Here is a 22344-nt window from a genome sequence, read left to right on the forward strand (position 1 = left end):
ACAAGCTGGGAGCGTAAATAAAATGCTGGCAGATTCCAGGACAAATTTATTATCTTGTTTACGATTCACAAAAAAACCAGTCATGTTCGATGCTTAAAAGAATTCTGTCCTATTGGAATCAGGATCATTTGACTCTTTGTTCAAGAAAGTGTTGAGCAAACCGACACATCATCATTGACACGCTGAAGCTTTCTGGAAAGAGTCATTTATTTAACGTTTATGGAAAGAGTCTCGGGTGTCGGTGCTTTGTAACGGTCATTAAGTTTTCCACCACAGCGACGTCTTCAGGACGAAGGAGTTTGCACGTTCTTCGAGCGAGGACATAAAAGCTAATGAGGAAACGGCGATTTCGATCAGTCATAAGTTTTAAGAGGAACTTGTAGCACAATAGCATCTCCTACTCCATCCACAGATAAGCCACAACTCGGAACCGCGCCTTGTCCTTAAAAGCCACTTTTATTCTTAGAGAGAAAAACGAGCATTATTTCACCCTATAATAATCATCATGGTGTTTGGTTTCACCACAAAAGCCATTGTGTTCATTAAGAAATATGCTTTCTGTAGAGTGCGAATTAGAAACACTCCTAAACCTGCACGCTTTGCCCCTGACTTTTATGTTGTTTGCTTTTGTGCACCTAGGATTTGCCTCCAATCTGCAGCGCAGTGGCCCTGGCCCTCAGTTTGGCCCCCAGCAGCCTGGACCCTCCATGTCCCCTCACCCGTCCCCAGGAGGCCCCATGCACCACAGCGTGGGCTCTTACCAGCAGGGCGGCCCTGGGTACGGGCCCCAGGGTGGGCAGTACGGCCCTTCAGGTAACGTAGAACAAAATATGAGAACGGAATCTGAAGTGACGAGAGCAGAATAGCAGATGCAAAGTTCTGGCTGACCTTTAAAAATGAGTCCACAGACGAAAATCCGCAAGCAGGTAGCCGTGTTGTCCCTCCGAACAGGACCGGGAAGTAATCTATCATGCGTGTGGTAATAAATAGCCCTGCTTTGCGCTCTCATAATGTCACTGAGCTGCCTTCCGTTTCTGATTGATGCTCCCTGTTGTCCTGTGGTTTCACTTGTTTAACTGGCAGCTGGCGCAAGACAACAGAAACACGACTACCTGACGGATGTGCCGAGCTAGCCGAGCACGAAGAAGCCAACCAGATAGGACCGTATGTTTACCTATCCGTAAAAAGAATCAGTCAGCTGGAGCATTCGTTTCATTCCAAACCGCCTTAAATAATTTATCGGGAACACAAATCGGCTGCTGATGTCATACAACGCTATTATATTTATATATAAAGTAATAATAACTTTAGGATGTCATACTAAGTATTCAAACCTCCATCCACCATTTTAAAAACGACTGGTTCACAAGCTAAAATGGGGAGTTTGTTCGATTCCTAACACACAGCAGTTTACAGAAATCCATCTTCCAGATTTACCCAAAGGTCCATTTTAGGTTGTTCTATGTTCTAAGTATAGAGGAGGTAACGGCAGGGTTGCCAGTGGCACATGTTTGCTAAATATACATAGTTCTGTACCATAAAATAGCATTCCCCTGAAGAGGTACTGAATAAGATACATTTACATTAAAAGGCTGTTACTGCTGTAAAAAAAAGCAAAGTTTACCTGAATGGCCTAGTTATTTATCTACCTCACACAATACTGAAACTCAAATGGGATCCTCGAGAGTCCTTTTAGAATGCAAATGTAAGTCTGATCTTCCAGGTTTCGCTAGAGTCTACTATTTTTTTGTCACTTAACATGGCTAAGATCCGCCTGCTCGTCACTTCCCCAGGACATCCAGGATATTTAAGCCGAGCGTTAAGATGTTTTCTGTCCAAGTTTGTTCTGGTCCAGGGAAGTTAATAAGATTACGTTCTGTGACATGTGGTGGTGATAAGTAAGAGAAGATGCTGTCTTGTGAATGACCGTCTTCATCTCAGGACCAGGCAAAAATCCTGCCTGTCTTTCAGAAAGTAGAGGAAAAGTAAAGCTGCCCGTCTTACTTTGTTTGGCATCAGTGCTTGCTTTTGTTTCCCCCTCAGTGGGGACGGATTGACTGATCGGAACGCCGACTCCAGGACTGCTTTTCTGTGAGACTTTTTGCTGCAGAGACGGTGAGAATAAAACCGAGGCACAAGGCTCCGAGGTTATCTCCAGGTGTCGGAGGCGAGGTAGCTGTACCGATCTCTCGCTTCCCCTGGGTATTGTGAGATTACAGTGACTCGGATTGGCAGCGCAGTGCGGCTGAATGTGGCAGAGCTTCTCCTGTAATTGGCAGTGCTCGAGGGCCCGTCATGCTCTGGAAGGATAAAACAGCAGACACTTGACAAGCTTGTTAGGGTTTAGGATGCGGAATATTTACAGCGCCGGGAAACAAAATAGCAGCTTCTTGACCTGCTTCATATATTTTTAGAACTCCGGCATGACGTCAAAAAGCATTTTCTTCTGCTTTCTGTTCAGGGAAGAGGAAGAGATGCCAAAGCCTCTGATTTCCTGTGGGACTCCTGAAACAGGCGGCTCACCGAATTCCAGATTCCTGTCTGTATTTTAACAGCTGCAGCCCGAGCGAGAAAAAAAAAAAACCTGCTCTAATAGAGCCTGAAATGCCGCTTGGCAAATTTTCATCTATAATAATATGCACATGATTTCACCATTACTACAGCATTCAGTCCACTTACAGCCACGCTCAGTTCTCTGAGCAATCAGCAGCCTGCGCTCATGTCTCCCCTGTAGCTCGTCAGCAGCAGGCACACCTCATTAAGAAGCGTCTCACTGGTGACGCCGCGGCCCCACAGTCGTCGTGTGGAATGTCCGTTCAGCACCGCACAAACTTGCTGACAAAGTGGCCCTGCGCTGCCGCCTCCATCTCCTCTCCTGCAGAGCTTGACGTGTCTTTATGTCTGAGACCGAAGGGAGAAAGTAGCTCCGTGCTCATTAACGTAAAATGTGTCTGCACTTATATTTTTCTTTTCCCTGGATTTTCAACTTGTGTTGGAAATGTTCTGAATTTTATGGAGCGAATTTTAATAGAAAACGTTTTTTTTTCCTCCATGTTTTATTCGTATTCGAATCAAATTCGCTTATATTTTTAGGCACTTTATATACAGTAGAGCTGTTGAAACGTATACTTTCTCCACTTTGTGTATAAATGGCTTCATTGGCTTTGAATAACCGCGTGTCCTTTATGTCGTCGTAGAACTGTGGCATGTGAGAGTGTGGAGGAAGACTCGGGAGACAGGCGGAACGTTAGCTGAGCTCCGGCTCGGGTTTATCCCGTCCGCATTTTTCAGCGCATTTCCCCCAAAACGCTGCAAAACTTTAAAGCAGTTCAACAGCATACAGGTCCACACCATGTCTGTGTGTGCAGAGCACGATTCAGCCTCTCAATCACTCACTCTCGCGCATTACGGGAGTCAATGAACGTAAAAAAAAAAAAAACAGTATTAAGACACAAGTGAGTCATCACACGTTAGCGTTTTGGCCGCCGCCTCTCAGTCCACGTCACCGTTCAACCATGGCCGTTTTTTTAATTCACATTGTTAAAATTGTACAAATGCAGATTTGATACACAATCTATAAAGGGATACTTTATACATTTAAAAGGTCAGTTGAAATTTTCTATCTGGATTTCTGCTTTGTGACATTGTGCATTGTTTAAGAGAGATATTATATTTAATATAATTTAATAATTTAAAAAAATGAAATCAAGTTTCTACAGTTACTGAAGTCAAACTCATTTTTTAGCTGTGTCTCTATCTTTAGTCAAAATGCGTTTTAATTCTGAATATTGCAGATGGTAATTTGCTGTATCTTGCTATTCTTTTATTTAATTCTGTCGAAGAACCACATTGTAAATATTTTTCTTTGCATGTTCTTTAGGTAACTATCCTCGTCCGCCCAGCTACGGCGGCGCTCCAGGCCCCAGCTACAGTGGCCCCGGGCCTGGCATGAGCCTTGGTATGAACGCCAGCAGCCCCATGCACGGCCAGGGCCCTGGACAGCCATGTGGCTCGATGCCTGCTGCTAGGGGTCCCGCTCAGCCGGGCGGAGGACGTCCATACCCAGCAGGCTCCAGTGGTGCAGCGCCCACATCTCCCAGCATGCCTCAGTCTGCAGGGCCCGGCATGGGCCCCCCTCCGCCAACAAGCGTCCGGAAACCACACGAAAGCGGCGCTGCTCCCTCACCACAGAACCCCCACGCACCCGGACCGGCTAGGTAAACACGCCGTCTGTAACGGCAACAAATGAGCTTTAACAGTTAAAGAGTCGTGATGTTCATCACATTGTGATGTAGCTCAGCGTCCAAGAAAATCCACATGGACTGCTGACAAGGCATGTGCTGATATTAAATGTTTCAGCATGCTTCCACCAAGCTGCTGTCCAGACAATAGAATTATTGACCTGACACTTTGCCAAAGTTTGACACTGCATGAAAATGCAGAAGTGAGTTGATCGGTACGGACTGGTGTCGAATAGTGCTATAATCTAAAATGTCATGTATTTTACTGCTGTCTGAACGAGTCCGACTCACAGTCATGTTCATGTATCATAGTATAACTGATTATCAGTACATGCCTACTGCTGACCTGTGTTTTTAACCTGATGGCATTATAACATCATATCACATTAATACAAGCCAATTATGACTGAGGACATGACCACTGAGGCTGTTGTGCCCTTGCCCTCTGCTCCAGGCCTCCATATACCAGGTCCCCTGTGTACCCCGGGGTACGTCCAAACCCTTTTACCCCCCCTCATTTCCCTCAGGCCCATTCCAGTCTCTACACCAGCGACCCAGGCCAGCCTCAGCCCGAGCATTATGGGTAGGTGCAGTGTGCTTCAGTGAGCTTGCTGCTGCGTCTAACACTAATCTGATTGCTTGCGCAAACAAAGTATTGCACACAAAAGCCCTGGCTTGGTTAGCTAACCTTCTGGTTAACTGGGAAAACCTGGTGCCTGAACTTTGCTCTTCTCTGTTGCTTTATATGTACATGTTAAGAGGTGGCAGCAAGCCTAGCAGCCATATGAGTATCAGCACTAACCATATGCAAAGTCCAGTTCCCTTTTGATGAACAATAGATATAGGGTGGAATAACAGGAACTAAAACAGGAGGCTAAACAACAGACTTGTTTTGTTCTGTTTCGTTTTGAATGATCTGTTTTCTTTCCTCCAACAAAACAAAGCTGAATAAGAGGCAGGGTTGTTTAAGGGGGCCGTGAGCTAGCCTGTTACTGGGGTTACAAGTGTAATCAAATCAGAGGAGGAAAACATTATACTGCTTCTCTTATGGTACTGCAACTCCTAAATGCAATATGGAGTTAAATATCCAAAAATACTTCGAGCAAGACGACCGTGTCTTTTGTAGGGAGGATTTGACTGCAACATTTGATGAATTGTGATTGTCACTCCTCTAGACAGAGTTTATCAAATAATCCTGAGGTACGTGGAAATGCTTTGGATAAACCAGGGGTGGCCAACCCGCGGCTCTTTGCCCGGTTTCACGCGGCTCTTACGTTCATATCGAAGTTTGTATTTGTGACTTTTTAATATTCGTGTTCGCTTCGCTTGAGTTCAATTCGGTATTTTCGTCAAATGCTCATGTGAGTGGGATGAAAATACCTCAAAGTTTCCCAGTAGAAGCAAAATCATTTTAGTAAACACTGTGTCAAGTTCGCTCTCAAAATGGCAGGAAAAAAAGGTGATGATCGTGTGTGCCCATGTGTATGATGTGGCTCTTTGTGGTAACGCAGTACAAAACTCTTGGTCTCTGACCGGTTGGCCACCTCTGGTCATCCATGTTTAAGTTCTTTACAATGCAAACTCCTCCTTCCTCTCAGGTTATGTAAAAACCTTCTGTGGCTGATCGTTTTTTTAATGAATTTATTTATTTTTGATCAGCCGAAAGTTCTTATAGAATTCAGAGGCGTTTGAAGCCTTTAACACACTCCGCTCTAAGCCAAACTAAGCCTAATTTTATGCTCCTTGGTTCTAACAGTTATAAACTCACCGCTTATCACTGCTTCACACGTGCGCATTAACAGGATCGTGTAATACTAATGCCGTTTACCTTCTGTAATAACGTCCGCTCTCTGTGTCGGGGTCTCTAGGTCCGGTGGTTACCAAGGTGGGCCCTCAATGAGTGGAATGGGTCACGGAGTCCCCTACAACCCACCACAGAGCGCTAACTCGAGCCGGATGAACCTCCAGGGTCCTCCGTACAGCACCATGCCTTCGGGTGAGAGTGACTCGGATTCCGTTTGTGTGTCTGATTAGTGCACGCTACATATAATATGGCAGTATTAAAAAAATCCAAGAAAAACTGAGACAGATTTTTTTTTTTTTTTTACATTTTTTAAACCCTGTGAACCAAAAACAGAAACTTGTCATGCTACATGCCATCAGCCGTGACACCTTGGTTTCTGTTAGAGCTACAACCACTTAGGTTTACTGTTATGCAAACTGCACATCTGAATCTTCACACGCTCGCCTCAGTACATGTCATCCGGCCCAGGAGCACCAGTCTCGTACAACAGCCCAACATAACATAATACAATATAGAAATATCTTTCTTTCTTTGCCTGCTGTTTACCAGTTATGTTAATCAAAAGCAGCAGAAATACAGAATCTCAGCAATCCAGCAATGAATTTTGTCATCATATTATAAAGCTGCTGCACGGCAGTGTTGTGATGTGTGTATGTGGGTGTGTGTTGTGTAGGACCCATGCCCATGGGGCCCGGAGACGGCATGCCTCCCACTGAGCCGAAACAGAGAGCAGAGAAGGAGGAAGGCAGCATGGCTGGCAACGAACCACCAAAATCGAAGGTACAATCAAGTCTCTTTCTATTTTACACCCTCACACTCTCTCTCTCTTTCTCTTTGTCTTTCTCTATTTCTGGTTTATATCACTGCCTTGTGTGGTGATCAGAGATGTCGCTAACCTCTGAATGATGGGAATACTCTGCAGCTCTACACTCTGCAACCTCCCTTCTTTTTCCCGGCTTGTGGCACGGCTTTAGCTTAGCTAAAGGAGTCATTGCTGTCCTGCTTCACAAGAGACCAAACCAAACACACACACACACACTCTAACCCAACCTCCTGAAGTATACCAGTGGAGATGCAGTTCTTTTCTGCTCAGATGGCTGGAGCTGACCTGCATGTGTTAACACTGATCATGTTGGCATTGAGAACAGATCTCAGCTGTTACTTGTGTATAATGTGTGTGCTCTTTCTCACTCTTTCATTTCTCTGCAAAACAAAACACTAGACCTTCAATAGAACTTTACTTTACAAGTCGATGAACACATCAGCTGGGCTGTTTGTCAGAAAACAAAAATGAAACGAATCGTCTTGCTGGAAATGAGCTCGTCAGGGCCTCTTGTAAGAACACAAGACACGAAAAAAACAAATTTCTACAATTATTCGGTCATAAATTGTGATCGGTGGTTGAGAAACACACCTGAACAAAGATGGCCGACAAACAGGAAGTGTGCATTCGAGCAGTCAGTCATTTAACTCAACTGCTTGTGTTAATTATAGGGTAGCCTAGTGGTCAAGGCATTCGACTACAGATCGAAAGGTTATGTGTTCGAATCCCGGCTCTGCGAAGCTGCCACTGTTGGGCCCATGAGCAAAGACCCTTAACCCTCAAATGCTCAGATGTTTAAATTGAAGTAAAAAATAAGTCACTAAGGGTGTCCGCTAAATGGTCACTCTGGATAATGGCTTCTTTTACCCATGAAGCCATAAACAGCACATCATCTTGTAGACGTTTAAACGTTATTCTGTGTCTGACCTCCTCGCCGTGAGAGACTGAGAGACTCTCTACAAGCTTCTGTTGCCAGATTCTAATACAAGACGCATCCCCAGCATGCTATTGGCGTGCTGTAACGCAGCGTGTCCCACGTTCACGTGTCGTGTTAGTCTGATTTGACACTTGACCCAGTGTTTCAGTCCAGACTTCGTTTCCAGGTCACCAAATTCCTGAAAATGACCTGGACAGGTATTTGTGAATTCTTACGAATTAGTCAAACACGCTTTAGAACGGAAGACATCGTCACCCGTCTTTTCCGACAGAATTCTTGGAGTCGAGCTGAATTATGGAACATTAAGTAAAGAAAGTCAGAAAGTCAAGCAGTGAGGTTTTGAGATTGGTTGTGTATTGTATGACCATGAGGTATTTCATCTTTGGTGTTGTGTTGTAACTCCTTCAGTACATTGGGCTTTGGTGTTAGAACTAAACGTGGACAAAGGTAAACCAAGTGCACAAGGACAAATGAAAAGTTGTGTCCAGGGTCATGATTTTGTATCGCATCATTGACACAACCTCATAGAAGCACTAAAGATATGGGTAAGAGAGGAGTTTATTGAGCAGCACGGAAGAGGAACAACAGAGTATACAAAGAGTTTGCTACGAACGTACAAGGTCTGAGACTTCAGTGGGAGCGAGAACAGGGACTTGGACTACAGAGTCATGACTTATAGGAAGCTTGAAGCTGATTCAGACTCCGTATACTGTACGTGTAGTAGAGGAATTGCAGTGATCTACAGAACAACATGGATTGGATGAGAGAGTCAGATCACATATTCTCTCAGATTAACTTCACTTTTTGTTGCTCGTCTCTTGTAGTATTTGTTGTCGGTCTGGACTCGTTTTTTTTTTTTTTTTTTTAACATTTGCTTTACATTAATATTAAATCACAGCAGGTGAGAGAAACTATTATTGTATTTATTTATTTATTTATGCTCTCATCTCTGCTTCTGCACTCGTTCAGTGTCATGGCAGTGAAGTTAAACGTTAGTTTTATCTCGTACATCAATACAGTGGCTCTAGTGAAACCTTTTATCTTATCTATCTATCTATCTATCTATCTATCTATCTATCTATCTATCTATCTATCTATCTATCTATCTATCTTTTATTTGTTTGTTTGTTTATTTTTTATCTCCCTCTTCCACTTTATTTATTTGGTGTACACAGTCCAAAACCAATCCAGGCCTCTAGTTGGGCAGTTTAGGTGTAAGCATTTTGCCCAAGATGCAACAGTGGCCATGTTTTGCTCTTCCCTTACTTCCATACTCACCGTTTTCTTTCCGAGATGATCGACTACACTGAAACAAAAGCAAACGAGTCGTTTAAACACAATTCAGAGGATTTTATAATGAACTTAAAAAACAGATCTGTTGATTTCAATTAAAACATCGAAGTTACCCGCTTAGATTTAAACAATCCTCGCTAGCTAGCTGTCTTGCACTCACTACGCATGAAAACCAAACTAAGTAGGCAATTCTGAAGGCTAAACAGAGATCGATTTAATAATTAGCAGCACAAGAGTTAAGCCTAGTCTGTGAGCTTAAATTACAGGAGACAAGAAGTCTGTGTTTGGTTCAGATCGCTTTGAATCAACTTAAAGCTCTGCTCGATGTCTCTCAGGTTTCTGTCATTGTTCACAGTAGCATGGTTTTACGAGGTTACTATTATGGGTTAAATTATTGCTTTTAGGGAGACGATGTGGAACGATATCTTGAGGGAATAACGCACTCTAATACATACATCAGCCTTTTATTATGCTAGATTTTATTACGCTAAATTTGGCTCTAAGTAAGCTGATGAGCGTCTTATTACTATCTTATAATGATCCATATTTATAACGGATTATAAAATTAATGAATGTGGCTCACCTGACTGGAAGGAAACTTTGCCTTTACATTTTAGTCAGCATTCCTGGACGTGTTTTTCAGCCACTGATTTTTCCCGGTTGTGCATGCTTTCCCAACGCACATCCCCACCTCAGTTACCCTTTTTAACCCAGCTAATTTCCCCCTCTTTTATTTCTTATTTTGCATTTTTTCTTGTTTATTTTGGAAACCCCTGGAAGAACGAACGAGTTGTACTGTTAACTAGTGTATTGCTAGCTAACAAAGTTGGCACTGGTGCAAGGTGTGTGTGTGTGTGTGTGTGTGTGTGTGTGTGAGAAATAGAAGATGCTTCTATTCGTCTCTGCATTCTTTTTCCAAAAGCCAAGCAGCCTGCTGCTTCTGCAGCAAAACTGTTTAGTACAACCGTGTGTGTGTGTGTGTGTGTGTGTGTGTGTCAGAGGAGACAAGGATGAGGAATAAACGGTCTCTCACCATGTGGTCGTGTGTGTGTGTGTGTGTCCGGTTTCCTGGGTGGTTGTGTTGGAATTGTGTGTGTGTGTGTGTGTGTGTGTGTGTGTGTGTGTGCGCACGCACGCTTGTCCTTCTTTTCTTCTCTGTGACAGGACAGCTCCAGCTCCCACTGTGTGTCTCAGCCCCCCACCCCGTCTCCCCTGTCCCCCAGCCCTGCTAGTCTGTCCTCTAATCACGGCGATGACAGTGACAGCATTAGCAGCCCAGCCTGGCCAAAGACCCCGAGCAGTCCTGTGAGTGCCACAAGCACGTCTTCACTCCTCTCTCCCTCTCTCGCTGCTTTCATCCTGCTTCTACTTTTTCCTTTTAGTTTTTCGCTCATGTTTCAATCTAAAAGTTTTTGTTTTTAATAAGTACCACAGTGCTGTTTTTCATACCGCTGCTATTCGCTACATACTGGCAGCTTTTTCTTATTTTAGATTTTCTTAATTTTTTTACTAATGTGCCCAATCTAATGCATTATCTTTATTAATATAGCAAGGTTTTTAGTATACAGTAATCCCTCGCCACTTCGCGGTTCAACTTTCGTGGCCTCGGTGCATCGCTGATTTTTAAAAATGTATTCATCGAAAAATAAATACGGTTTCCCAGGATGCCAGACAAACAGAAACTTTCTCAGAGGCTTTGTACATACCCACGGGCACTCAGACAAGGCACATGATTGGTTCCCGGCACGACATCTGAGCTGATTGGCTGCGCATCATCGCATCCTCTCCCAGCTTCTTCCCTTGTTGTATCTCGCCACTCTCGTTCACGCTGTCAACTGTCTCACGTATTGTGTTCGAAATTAACATTTCGTTAAGCCCTTACATTACCTCTAAAGCGCTGTGCCCCTGTGAAAGATTCCTCTAGTGAGTCCAAGAGGAAGATGATGACCATCAGTGAAAAGGTCAAACTTAGGGCCAATCCTACTTCGTGGATTTTCACCTATCGCGAGGGGTTCCGGTCCCCATTAATCGCGATAAACGAGGGATCACTGTATATAAAAGGGAGTCTCCAGTGTCAGAGCTTAGTAGCTGTTCAGGGTGAAACTGTGACCGTGTTTCTGTCCAAGTCTCCAGGACAGAGCAGTTTGGTAGATTGTCGAGCCTGTTATTAACGCGACACATCACGTTGCATGTTTACCACAACCTTCATTCATTTCAGCTTCATCGACGATTAGCGGTGCGTTAGTATCGGCATAACATGTTGATCGCCGTACCAGCAGCACAACCCAGGACACAGCAACATATTTATGCAATAGTATTCTGATTAAGGTATTTAAATATATAATCGTACATCACACACAATTTTTTTCTGTAAATAGAGATCAGGTTTTCAATGCCGTGTTGTTAAATCTTCCAGCACGGATTTATTTTTTAAAACAATAAATAAAAAGTGTATTCTAGATCGCTTCTACCGGAACGTTCTACAGTTAGAAACATCCTGATGATTTTGTGTTGTTTCCATCATCAGCGTGCCTTTACATTTCCCTATAAACGAACCGCTAGCTAAATCATTAGCCTCGGTTTTGTTTGCTGCTTGCTTTTTTTTTTTTTTTACCTAGCTTTCACGCTCTGTGTCTGTTCTCCAGTTGCTTAGCAACAGTACTCTTGTGGCTTTAACTACTCGAATGATGATCGTGGGGTTTTTTTTTGTTTGTTTGTTTGTCTTCTCATGTTGAAAGCAGCAATAAAATGCATGTCAGTCATCTGACTATAAGAAAATAACTGACGCCAGCAAGCCAATCAGATTTAAGAATTTACCATGGCCGGTTTGTACCGATTTTGTTTTGTGTTGTATTCTATTTTGTCCAGCTCTCATGAGAAGCCACACTATGAGTTTTATGTTCACTGTGTGATGCTTCATTGTGATTTATTGTGAATGTTTTTGTTATGGCTGTCATCATTATTTGGTTTGGTTTGAGCAGCATGTTTTATAGACCGTGACTCATTCATGTAGCAGGAAGCTGAGTAGTTATTCAGAGGGGGTGTGTGTTGTGTAGAAGCCGAACTCTGCCACCATGACGAACGAGAAGATCACACGCCTGTATGAGATGGGGAACGAGCCAGAGAGGAGGGCTTGGGTGGAGCGCTACCTGGCCTTCATGGATGAGAGGGGCACACCTGTACCCAACCTACCCGCTGTAGGCAAGAAGCCCCTGGACCTGTGCCGTCTGTACCTGTGCGCTCGGGACATCGGAGGCCTGGCCATGGTGAGTGGAGGAAGCCAGACCATGTGGAATATTTCTCAACCATAGTGTTGTCTCAGGTTTCCGTTTCGACTCGAGATCTGTCGGAATCTCTGTACATCTGTACTAATCTCATACATTTAAAGCTACACAAAGCATTTCAATAGAGCCGCTTGATAAAAAAATTTAGGATTGAGAAATCACAGGCCACGTCCCTTTACTGATAGTGGCATAAAGAGGCCACTCGTCCTTCACTGGGACTGATGTGTTTAGCTTTGATAGAAGACTTCATACCCCGACATATGGAAAGCGGACCCTGGTCCGTCTGTACTGCCCAAATAATCTGAAAGCTTGAGGCAGTGATTTAAAGTAAGATTTAGTACATGTCCATTTCTTAAATTTCCCAGATTTCACTCCAACCTCTCCACACTGTGTGCAGGTGAATAAGAATAAGAAGTGGCGCGAGCTCTCCACACTTCTGAACGTGGGAACATCCAGCAGCTCAGCTAGCTCCCTGAAGAAGCAGTACATCCAGTACCTGTTTGCTTATGAGTGTAAGGTGGAGCGTGGTGAAGAACCTCCACCAGAAGCCTTCATCACTGAAAGCAAGAAGCAGCAGCAAGCCAAGATCCAACCGCCATCACCGGGTAACGAGTCTGTCTGTCCTCCTGAACATCAAAATGTATTTTCTTTATAAAATAAACCTAAAAATAGTTTCATCATGTGTATATAATGCTCATCTTAGAATTCTTCACATAAATGATTCTCTGCTCATACTGAACATCATTTAGTACCGTTTGCCTTCACTTCTCCAGCGTTAGGCTGCTCATGATGGATCTCATCCTGATCTCTGTAACACTGCTTTAAAACCGTACCAAAAAAAGCACAATCGATTTCTGAAAACCATTTTACACGTTTCAATTGATGACAGTGACGAGGAAAAACTCTGAGGAAGAAACCCCGAGAGCAACCTAGAACTCGTCCTTAGGGTGTCGTACCGGATTTGCCGTGTTTGCTACGGCAGCATGGTCGCCGTGGCTCCGCCCACTGCTCTGGCTGCTCTGGATAATTAGATTTTTAACATTAGTTTTTGAGTGAGCAATATGTAGCATTTTTTAAAGTGTGTTAGAGTGTTAATAATGTTCAGTCTGCCCTTTAGGCTGATGGATCGTGCTCCGTCGGCGGGGCTCGTCACCGGCACCCTTCCTCCGTCTGCCCTGAAATCAATTTGAGCTGGCTGTGCGAGAGCTAAAAATATCTGACAGGTGATTTAGTCACGCTGAGAGAGGAAAAGAGAGAGAGAGGAGGTGTGTGGGGGGGAGGAGGAGAGGCAGTGGTAAAGAGGGAGAGCTGTCAAGCAACCAGCTGAAGGATTTCCCTCCCTCCCTTTCTCTCTCTCCTCACTAGTACACAGAGAGAGATAGAAAGTGTGTCCAGCCAGAGCTGTCAAACAGCAGGAGGGGGATTCCCCAGGGAAGATTAATAGGGGAAGGAGTGCGAGAGAGAAACAAAAATGACCTCCGTCTGACCCCCTACACGGCCGACCAGTGAGCCAGCAAAATCCCCCCCCTTACTTTTTTTCACTCAGACCGAATATGGCATCAGGGTCACTTGAGTTCATGCTTACGTTCGTGCGTGTGCACGCCAGGCCTGTCCTCCTGTAACCCGTCTGCATTATTTACTTTCTGAGCTGACACACTTTCACTACATAATCCACCCCCCCCCCCCTTCCCCCTTCCCCCTTCCCCCTTCCGCTCTGTCACTTAGTCCCTAAGCCTATCTTGGAAACACTGGGAAACGCACCCTGGATTAGATGCACACACACTTTTTTTTTTTTTTTTTTACTACACACTCATTCATACCTAGGGGCAATTTAACATAGCTGTCTGCCTACTGCCATATTCTTGGGTGGTAGGTAGAAAACTGGAGAGCTGTGAGGAAATCCACACGGACACTCCTAACAGAGCTCAGGACCTAACCCTGGCTTCCATAAAACAACGAGTGTATACTGTATTACAGGACTCATTAGACGAAACACTCCTAACACAGGTGCTGTAAGCTGTTCCATATCTTCACTGTGTTCCTCATATTTCCACTTTTTATTCCATTTTTTGTTCATTCTGTAGCAAACTCCGGTTCTCTCCAGGGCCCTCAGACTCCTCAGTCTACAGGCAGCAGCTCCATGACAGAGATGCCTGGGGATTTAAAGCCCCCGACTCCGGCCTCTACGCCACACAGCCATATGCCCCTTCAGCAAAGTGGCAGGTGTGTAAAAAAAAAAAATAAAAAATGCATCGCAATATGCTGATGAATCTTCAGGTCCAGATACAGTGTTCACACTTCCTCACTGGATTTAGTGAAAGCTGAGGCAACGATGACTGCTAACAAAGACTAGTATAAGATAGAAATAACGAAATAAACACATCGTAACCTGCTCCAAATCAAGGCATCTGTGTAATAGCACATTAGAAAGCCATGATTTGGTCAGTATAAACATGAACTGGTCTGAATTTACATAACACAATTATCGAGCTTCTCTTTTCTGGTACATTTAGTTATGTTATATAGAGTATAATATATAGAGTATGTTGGAGCTGAGCTTCTACATTGATCGTAATATAGAGCCAGTCAACTAATTGTGCCTCTTAGTTTCACTGAAGGGAAATTGTGACAGAATTGCTTAAAGAACACACCAAGCCATCATGTACAATTGTGTGTGATGGTCTGGGTTTTTTGTTTTTGTAATATATATATATATATATATATATAATATATATCCCAGCTCTAGTTACGCTGCCATTTTCTTTGAATTCCCAGTACTTTTCTACATTTGGAAACAAAATCTCCATCCACTGAAATGGTCTCCAGTGACATCCTCAGTCATCACATTGATACCTTGGCCTGCTGGGATTATTGTAAAATTATCATCCATCTGCACAGTTTGAACAGTTTTCTTCTCAGCAGGATCCAAAATGTCCAATTTTCACAGTGTACCCAAGAAACCATGCTATGATTTGCACAACGATGGTAGCGTTATCCACAAAATTTGAAATCCTGTCTGATAATGTACTGCTTATATTGCAGAGAAGGGAACTCTGGTATATCACCAGGTCTTATTTTCATACACTTTTTTTTATTTGTATTGATCCCTGTCTGTTTGACCTTTATCTGCAGAAACAGTGGTGTCAGTGTGCAGGATCCGTTTTCTGATAGCAGCGATCCAGCTTTCCAAAAGCGAGCCAATGTCCCATCTGGTATGATGTACCAGCAGGGAGGAGGGGGAATAGATACACGAATGCAGTATGATGCCAACAAGGAGCCCTATGGAGGTCAAAGGAAAGGTGTGTGAGAGAAGCTTAAAACTGTAATAAAGTGCCTTGTGTTTCTGGACACGTAATAGTGTCTGGTCTTCAGCTGTAGTTGTGATTAAGGTGATTTGTTGGACTGCGCTGCCCCCTTGTGTCTGCTTTGTGCTGGAGCTTTCGTGTCATTTATCACGCACCATTTTCCAATGAACTCTTACTGGGGTTGTGTTTAGTGATTTGGGAAAAAAACCTGTTTCCACCAACTTAAGGGCCAAACACATAGACAGTGAACTTTACAATGCAAGGATAATCTCAGTTTGAGTGTTTTTGCTTGTAGCTTTTTGGGTTTAGAGATTATTATTAACTATAAGAATATTTCATTATATCTAATATTAATTGTGTGTATATATATTACCAGGTGGCAATGACTCTTTCATGCCAGGGCCAATGCCCAGCAGTGGTATGCAGGACATGTACCCACGAGGACCCCCCCAAGGCATGGGCATGGGCATGAGACCCCAGTACCCTTACAACCAAGGATTTGACAGAAGGTCAGTAATATATCTCAGTAAGCTACTGGACAACTTGCCTCACTTCTGAGTCCAGCTTGATGCATTTTGCCATCTGTCTTCATCAGGCCTGACCATGCCATGGGTTCAGATGGTGGAATGGTGCCTCCTGGAAATCAGAACAACATGATGCCTTCTAACAGTGATCCAAACATGTACCCAGGAAATAGATACCCTGCCCCACAGAGGTAAAGATTACTAGGTCTTATTAAGTGAATAAGTAAAAGTGTCTCTCCAAACTAAATGGCTGAGCGATGCCTGTCCTTTATTTAGGCATGGTCATGACGGTTATGGACAGCAGTATCCTCAAGGCATGCCATACGGTGCACATGGAATGTACCCACAGCCACAGGTCAGTTCCCCTTCACAGCATTTTATAATCATAATCAATAGGTTTCATGAATCGTTTACTTACATTACATACTGTATTTTCTGCTCAAGTTGCGTTTAGCCTCAAATCAAATGACTTCCTGGCATGAGTGTAATGTATATAATAATATAACACCTGCTTGCTGTGGTACTGCCCATTCAGCATGTGCTTTCTGTAAAGAGCAGAACTGAGGCATATTTTTCTAGAAGGTTTGATATTAATGACAAAATAAGGGAACATATTTGCAGGAAACTGAATGTTAGCAGTCCCTTGTGTTTATTTATAACCTGCTTGTACTCATGATGCCCTAGTGAAGCAAGTTTTATTCGGAAACTGTTCTGTTTCTCTTTAGGGCTATAAGAGACCTGGGGAAGGGATGTACGGCCCTCCGGCAAAGCGACATGAGGGAGATTCCTATGGCATGCAGTTCAGTGGCCAGCAGCCGGATATGTACGGTCAGTACGGCGGCTACCCGGAGCGCAGACCTATGCAGGGGCAGTTCCCGTACCCGTATAACCGTGAACGCATGCCGCATGGGGGACAAGGACCACCTCAGCATGGCATGATGGGTGGAGGACCATCCCCAACTCCTAGCGGAGGGCCCCAAGGTAACATGTGGCATCCCAGGACTGATATGGTCTACCCTTACCCTAGCAGACAGGGCCACGGGCCTCCATACCCCTCCATGAGCCGTGCAGATGACCCAGAGGGCAGGGCAAATCAGGATGGTCAGTGGCCGAGTCACCCGGGCCAACGTCAGTCTCCTTATCCTACCCAGGCTTCATCTGCTAGCTCCATGCCACCCATGACAAACCGTCAACCCCCGTCCTCTTACCAGTCCCCTCCAGCCATGCCCAACCACATTGCTCGTGCTCCAAGTCCAGCACCATTTCCCAGACCTATGGGAGGATCCATGTCCCCCAATAAAGCTCATTTGATGCCGTCGATGAAAATGCCAAAACCAGGGGTTCCTGCGTCTATGCCAGGATCACAGAGTGGAGGTGTCCCAGGTCAAGGCCTCCCAGGTCAAGGCCTCCCACCCGTACACCGAGAGATCAGCTTTCCACTGGATTCCGTTGAGGCTACACAACCTCAGTTAAAGCCTCGCCGAAGGTTAACTTCCAAAGACATCGGTAAGAGTTCTGCAAGTTTTTAAAATTGTATCATCACTTTTTTTTCTACATTACTTGGTCTAAATTCTCTAATGCTTTGATTAAAATAAATGTTTTTGGAATAAAAAAAGTATTGCGATATAAATTCTACATGTATTTATGGTCATATAACTTCAGTTGGAAGAACTCATCCTAATCATGAGATGAAATCAGACCTCTTGGAGACATATTCGAGACGTTTTTTTATTTCTGGTGCCTTTTGTGGTGGTGTGAAGGTCAGCTCAGAACTGCTGTTGTCTTTCTGCAGGGACACCAGAGGCCTGGCGCGTGATGATGTCTCTGAAGTCTGGTTTGCTAGCAGAGAGCACATGGGCTTTGGACACCATAAACATTCTGCTATATGATGATAACACTGTGTCCTCTTTTACCTTGTCACAAGTAAGTTGGCACAGTAGCACTTGCATAATGGCATCTTAATCTAATTTTTTGGGTTACATTTTATTTATTTTTTGTCCTCTTTTTCTCTAGCTGCCTGGTTTCTTGGAACTTATAGCTGAATATTTCAGAAGATGCTTGATTGAAATCTTCGGAATCCTGGAGGAATACGAAGTGGGTACTGCGGGTCAGAAGACGTTACTCGGCCCCCTCCCAGAACCAGCAGAAAAAGAGGAATTGGAGCTTCAGGAGCATGATATTCATTCAGATATTGAGCAGGTAGACAAAAAACCTGAATCTGTGTCTCAGAAGTGTGTCCCCAGCAGCACATCTGAAGCAGAACCTTTGGAGAAGAAGCCAGAAGAGCCAATTGAGGAAAAGATGGAGAGACAAAACGAAGTGGGTAAGGAAAATTGTCCTACCACAGAACCCAGGCCCAAGCAAGCTAGCAAGTACGACAGATTGCCAGTGAAGGTGGAGGAGAGGGAAGCAATCGCAGACCTGGTGGAAGACCGATCAGAAGAGCTGGGCTTGGCTTCAGAGTTCACCAGTGGCCTGCTGCACTGGAAGGCTGGGGGAGGAGACTCGACTGCCCATATCCAGACCCACTTTGATAGAAAATTCGAGGAGACTGCTGGGGCTAAATCATTAATGATTAAGGATGTTGAGGAGGTTAAAGAACAAGACAGTGTGGATCCCAGTCAAGAGGAATCCTCTCATAAGCAAGACCAAGATGTCATGGATAAGTGTCTGACAGTCACTGCAGATGATACAGGATCTCTACCCGAGAGTGAGGCCCAAGAGTCCACTTTACAGAGCCAAGAGAACCACCGCAGTATCAAACTTCTGGAAGATGAGCCACTCTGTTGGGACGAGGCACCACTTTCTACAGCCGAAGACTGGCAGGATGACCTGGCTAAACGCTGCATATGCATCTCCAACATAGTCCGTGGGCTCTCCTTTGTGCCAGGTAATGATGCTGACATGGCACGGCATCCAGGTCTGGTACTTATATTGGGCAAGCTGGTGCTTTTGCACCATGAGCACCCAAAGAGGAAGAGGACACCTTCAACCTACCAGCGTGAAGAGGAGCGAAGTCTTGCTTGTAGCAAGGATGAGTGGTGGTGGGACTGCCTTGGTGCCTTGCACGAGAACACCTTGGTGACCTTGGCCAACATTTCAGGGCAGCTTGATCTGTCAATCTATCCTGAGAGCATCTGCTTACCCATTCTAGATGGGCTTTTGCACTGGATGGTTTGTCCTTCAGCTGAGGCCCAGGACCCTTTCAGCACGGCGAGCGGCTTCTCTTCGTTGACCCCACAGAGGCTGGTGCTGGAGTGCTTGTGCAAGTTGAGCATCCAGGACTGTAACGTGGACCTGCTGTTAGCAACACCGCCATTCAGCCGTCAGGAACGCCTCTTTGCAACATTAGTGCGTCATGTGGGCGAACGCAAGAGCCAGGTGTGCCGGGAAATGGCCGTGGCTGTCCTTGCCAACCTGGCACAGGGTGATCCAACGGCAGCGAGAGCCATTGCACTTCAGAAGGGAAGTATCGGGACCCTGATAGGCTTTTTAGAGGACAGTCTTGCCATGGCGCAGTATCAGCAGAGCCCACATAGCCTGCTACATGCAGGACATCCAACCCACCCAGAGCCACCCAGCATCAACATGATGTGCCGGGCTGCTAAAGCTTTAATGGCGATCGCTCAGGTCGAGGAGAACCAACCCGAGTTCGTGTTGTACGAGAGCCGCCTCCTGGACATCACGCTGTCGTCCGTGCTGAACTCTAGCGTGGCTGCCATTTTATGCGAGGTGCTGTTTAAGCTGGGACGCTCGTGACACCAGCAGTAGCCTGGCAGTGCTGAAAATAAGTGGGACAAGCCACAAGTCGAGATCCTTGGTGTTATATTTTTATTTAAATAAAAAAATAAATAAATAAAAAATACAAAAAATGTTTTTACTTACAAACAGTTATATAGAGAATATATATAGCTCCTCTACCCCCCTTTTTTCATTTTGGATTTTTAAATGATTTTAATACAAATATTTAATATTTCATGGTGTTTTTTTTTCCTTTTCTTTTTTCTATGCTTTGTTTCGAGTTCCTTTTTTTTTTTTTTAAGTTCCGTTTTAACCAAAGTTGGCATCTGTTAGATACTCTTAGTTTTCAAAATGTTTTGCTCTTAAGATTTTTTTCATTGTTTGTGGCTGTTGCTGGTGGGACTTTGTTTATTCGGGGATGCACACTTATTTAAATTGTGAGATGTGTTGTAGATAGAACTTTTTTCTTGCAACGTGTTAAAGAAAAAAACAAACAAAAAAAAACAAAAAACACTGATTTACTGAAGATATACATGTATCCAGCTCTAAAAAGCATCGTGCAATTGGGTGTAGATGGCTTGTTGGAGGGGAGATTACCAAATGTGAATGACTCTTTACCACAGGCAATATTAAAATCTGATAACCAGTATTGCACTGCATAACCAAACCAGTATGTAAGGGTAAAACCAGAGCTGTTTTTTTTTTGTTTTGTTTTGCTTTTAAACTTACTCGCTTCCACCGGTATGACCATTAGACCGCAGGATCAACAGTCTGAAAACGGAACTCTAAAGCGCTTCAGTTACCACTTCTCTTCATTCGACGTCTGGGCTGATTTGTGTATATATATGAGCTGTATATTAAACAAGCCCTGTTCACTTTTTATTTCTCCAAGAGACGTGGTATTATAAGTGATGGTAGCCGATGCTGATCATTAACGACGGTTCTGTCGAGGGTAGTCTGCTGTCGTGTAGGAGGTTCATGCATGGACTATACTACACACAATTCTGTATAACGGATAAGAATAAGTCTCTCAAACAGCTTTGGATGTCTGGCTTTAAATAAACAAATAAATAAAAACTTAATAAAAGACACAGGTTCATGAAAAAGTCAGTCGGTGTAACTGTAATCCAGCAAAATTTGAAGTTATAACAAAAGTGACTTGAACAACAATTCCCATGAAAATGTACAACTCAACTTTTTTTTTTTTCATGCCATATGATTTGATGAACGTTGTTTATTAGTATAAAGTCTTTATACTACATGTTCCACATGTTAAAGTAAATGTACATGAAATCTGGTTGAGCACTGTGAAGGCTATTTTTGGGTGCTTTGTCTTTTCACTGACTTCAATGCTTTTGAAAAAAAGTACATAATGAGCTGAATCAGTAGTATTGGAAAGACAAAAAAAAACAAACAACTGATCATTGGCTGTCCAGACCTTTTCCCCCCCCTAATCTAATCGATCATGAATAAATCACACAATAACACAACAATAAGCCTAAATAATTGATGCGGGTAGTAAATTTAAGTGCTCAGATGTAGCTATGCTTCACCACCCGGCTGCTCCGACATGATTATTTTAATGATTTCATGTTAATTACATTTGTAGAAGTGGTCATATTCTGCATTTTGGGAACATCTAAGGGGCTTTTTACTCCTGGTCACTTCATGTGTTTTCTGTGATCAGATAGCTATCCGATGGTAAAAAGACAAGGTCTAAATGCCCTCCGAAACGTTTTCGAGACGGATATAAATCCGATCTTTCAAACCCCTTCAGGAGGTGGTCTGGGACGCATTTCAGATGAAACTGGACAGGTGTAAATGCATGTGGTTTTTCAAGCCACATACGCAAGTGATCTTTCACCCAGATGTCTTGTTGGGTCTTAAAACGCACTGCTGCCGCCAGCGAAAATGCAGCAAACAGTAAATGCTGTTTTTTGTAGCATAACCGTCGTAATGAGTTTCTTCATCATCTTTTTGATTGCATTCTGAAAACCACATACACCAAAGCGTGTTCCATTTCAATTACACCGGAAATGAGGTAAAATATATTTGCATTTTGGGCGGGAGTAGAAAGATCGGATCGATATCCGATTCGCATTTATGTGGCCTAATGTAAATGGTACAGATTTAACAAATCAGAGCTATCGGATCAGAGAAAACACATGAAGTGACCAGGTGTAAAAAGGCCCTAAAACAGTGCTTCCTTTTTCATTACAAATGGGTTATATTCCCCCTACATACAGCCTGGTTTAATCTTCCAGTAAATATTTTGGGGAAAAGTTTGTGTGACACTACAGTAGTTATAAGGCTGATGCTGCTTGTCCCTCCAGTGTAGCTTTTTTATTTATTTATTTTTAAACTCTGCTTGAAATTAAAGTGACATTCACAG

General features: G+C 43.8%; 1 protein-coding gene across 2 annotated transcripts in view; it reads left to right on the forward strand.

The window, feature by feature from the left end:
* The window catches only part of arid1b (AT rich interactive domain 1B (SWI1-like)), a 58183-nt gene extending 36934 nt beyond the window's left edge, over nt 1-21249 (forward strand). For both annotated transcript variants that reach the window (XM_047801470.1, XM_047801469.1), the window contains 16 exons: nt 640-813; nt 3881-4217; nt 4696-4824; nt 6110-6237; nt 6719-6825; nt 10263-10403; nt 12155-12364; nt 12780-12987; nt 14467-14605; nt 15515-15681; nt 16064-16196; nt 16283-16402; nt 16488-16566; nt 16937-17717; nt 18004-18134; nt 18225-21249. In XM_047801470.1, coding sequence (XP_047657426.1) covers nt 640-813; nt 3881-4217; nt 4696-4824; nt 6110-6237; nt 6719-6825; nt 10263-10403; nt 12155-12364; nt 12780-12987; nt 14467-14605; nt 15515-15681; nt 16064-16196; nt 16283-16402; nt 16488-16566; nt 16937-17717; nt 18004-18134; nt 18225-19970 — 4730 coding nt within the window. In that variant the 3' untranslated portion in view covers nt 19971-21249. The remainder of the gene's footprint in view (nt 1-639; nt 814-3880; nt 4218-4695; nt 4825-6109; nt 6238-6718; nt 6826-10262; nt 10404-12154; nt 12365-12779; nt 12988-14466; nt 14606-15514; nt 15682-16063; nt 16197-16282; nt 16403-16487; nt 16567-16936; nt 17718-18003; nt 18135-18224) is intronic.
* Nucleotides 21250-22344: the final 1095 nt, after the last annotated feature.

The sequence above is a fragment of the Tachysurus fulvidraco genome, chromosome 16, assembly GCF_022655615.1.
Source record: "Tachysurus fulvidraco isolate hzauxx_2018 chromosome 16, HZAU_PFXX_2.0, whole genome shotgun sequence".
In the NCBI taxonomy this organism is placed as follows: domain Eukaryota; kingdom Metazoa; phylum Chordata; class Actinopteri; order Siluriformes; family Bagridae; genus Tachysurus; species Tachysurus fulvidraco.